The 2,444-nt window shown below is 36.1% G+C and overlaps 1 protein-coding gene across 1 annotated transcript; it reads left to right on the top strand.

Moving 5' to 3' along the window:
* The first annotated feature begins 538 nt into the window (after window positions 1-538).
* On the top strand, window positions 539-2,444 carry LOC138132181 (uncharacterized). Its single transcript, XM_069049590.1, has 2 exons — window positions 539-1,723; window positions 1,775-2,444. Exons 1-2 carry the CDS (start codon window positions 1,020-1,022, stop codon window positions 2,241-2,243), a joined length of 1,173 nt encoding a protein of 390 aa, XP_068905691.1. The 5' UTR covers window positions 539-1,019; the 3' UTR covers window positions 2,244-2,444.

The following is a 2,444-nucleotide window of genomic DNA, read 5'->3' as shown; positions in this document are numbered from 1 at the left end:
ATTCATCACAATTATTACCAAGTTGCTCAAGTACGGTTAGTACACTTGAGCACCATGTTCTTAATGAGACTACACCAACTGAGACTGTTGGGTGGTCAGAAAATGCCATCAGGTTGTTGATTGCAACATACAATGAACACAAAGAAAAATTTAAGTCTCCCAGGTATAATAAAAAAAGAAATGTGGAACTTAATTAGTCATGCCCTGCGTGAACACAAGATCTATAAATCAGGGCTCAAATGTGATGAAAAATGGAGAAATTTGAAAAAAACTTATGAGAAAGTAAGAACTGCCAATAAAGGTACTGGTGGTGCACCCACGCATTGGCTTTTTTTCGATGAAATGCATGAAATTTATTTTCACGATCCACATTTCAACCCTGTGCTAACAGTTTCTAGCAGTAGTGGTGTAAAGAGGAGTAGTGGCAATGAGGCAGAGAACCAACAGACTGTAAAGGATGGGATCCAAGAAAAATTTTCTCCGAGTGGGAAAAAAAGACTATCCAAATCAATTTCTTCATACGAAATAGATCAAAATAAACAAAAGCGTCATAAGGAACGAATGGAACAAAGGGAAAGGATGTTCCAGTGGTTCCAAGAAAATGTTAAGAAATGGGATTAATAATAGAAATTCCTTATTGTACCAAAAATATTTGTGCAATGTGATTTTTTGAGTATTATTTTTAGTAGTGTAGTAAATTTTCACTTATAATATCCCTAGTGCATTGATTATTTCGGGAATTTTTTTCGAATGCATTTCTAAAACGTATTAATTAGCCCGAGTGGAACACGAGGGCTAATTACGTTTTGGAAATGCATGAGAATAAAATTTCCGGATATTAATCAATGCACGAGGGCATATTCCGTAAGAAAATCGTAACGACACAAATCCCAAAAAGAAGTAATCTATTTCTGTTTTAAATTTTGATATAAATATCAAATTGTAACATAATATACTTAGTCGTGACAACCAAAAACAAAATTGTCAACAATAAAAAGTTTTGTGAGTTGTGTAAAAAAATGTCACGTTTTGGGATTGCAAGTTTAGAAAATATCGACAAAGAAGTAGATTCCATAACGCCGGCGAACAGCAAGAGAAGCAAGAATTCCGTCTGGGGTCAGTTTCAGTGTTTTTGCAAAGAAAGAAATTACAAGTTCGAAAAATCATCGTCAAAGGATGAATTAGCCAATATGCTAAAAGACTGGGGCTTCAATATGAAGCGGAAAGATGGGGAAGACTATAAAGAGTCAGTAGTGAAGATTACGTGGAACTTCACCGCCAAACAACTACAGGAATTCTACTACAAGGAACACAACGTCAAATTTGATCCATTTGCCGACGTCGAATTTAGCAGCGCTCGAGCTGCTAGGGATGCCAAGCGGAGAAATTTACAAACGGATCCGAAGAAAAGAAAATTGAGCTCAGCAGCCATAAGTAAACAAGAAATGGAAAGAATGGTCGAAATGTGCGATGAAAATACGCCCACCGGACTACAAAAAAAATTATTTTTGATTGCTGGCTACGAACTTGCGTGGAGGGGAGGAGAGGCTGGCGCATCTTGTCTTCACCACTTTTCGCAAGAAAAGAACAACGAGGGTGCTAGTACTGGACGCATAGAGTACAATCCTGTCGTCACGAAAACCTGTCAAGGAGGGGCGAAAAAATTAGATGATAGCAAATGGTTGATTACTAACGCAAATTCTCCAGAGATATGTCCAGTTCGGTAATACTAGAGCTGCTTGCAGTATAACGCAATAAATTTTCTTCTTTTTAGATTATTTAAGAAACTTTTGGAAAAAAGAACTAGATTTATTACCAGCGATAGATTATTTTTGACAGCCAACCCAAATTGGCGCAACATTTCTTCCAAAGGCTGGTACAAAAATATGCCTGTAGGACGGAATACCGTTTCAACTTGGATGAACCTATTAACTCAGAAAATTGGAATCGACACAAAAGCGGTGAAGATCACAAATCACTCCATACGAGCCAGTGCAGTTTCTAATTTAGCAAAGGAAAGAGTTAATGAAGAACAACTAATAAAACTTACAGGGCATAGTAATACGCATTCAATACGTCCCTACCTACAAATGGATGCAGAACATCATAAACGGATAGTGTTACGTATGAGGAACGACTCTGAATCACGTGTTGTTCTTAATTCTAATACAACTTCAAGTAGTTCTGATGTATTTTCCAGAGGGAATGTTCATTACAATAATTGTATATTTAATTTTAAGTGATTTGTTTTAATTTTTTTATCTGTATGTTCAATAATAATTGTGTAATTTAATAAACATCTTTGACAGCAGAAAATTTCCACTTATTAATCACAGTTAGGTTGGTCTAGTGTACCTATATAAAAGTTTACTAAGAGTAGGGCAAACAGCGTGATCCAATTTGATTGGTGGATCACTTTTACCACAGCCTATTTATTTGTAGAA

Source organism: Tenebrio molitor, chromosome 1 (genome assembly GCF_963966145.1).
Source record: "Tenebrio molitor chromosome 1, icTenMoli1.1, whole genome shotgun sequence".
NCBI lineage: Eukaryota > Metazoa > Arthropoda > Insecta > Coleoptera > Tenebrionidae > Tenebrio > Tenebrio molitor.
This window is presented reverse-complemented; position numbering and strand designations above follow the sequence as displayed.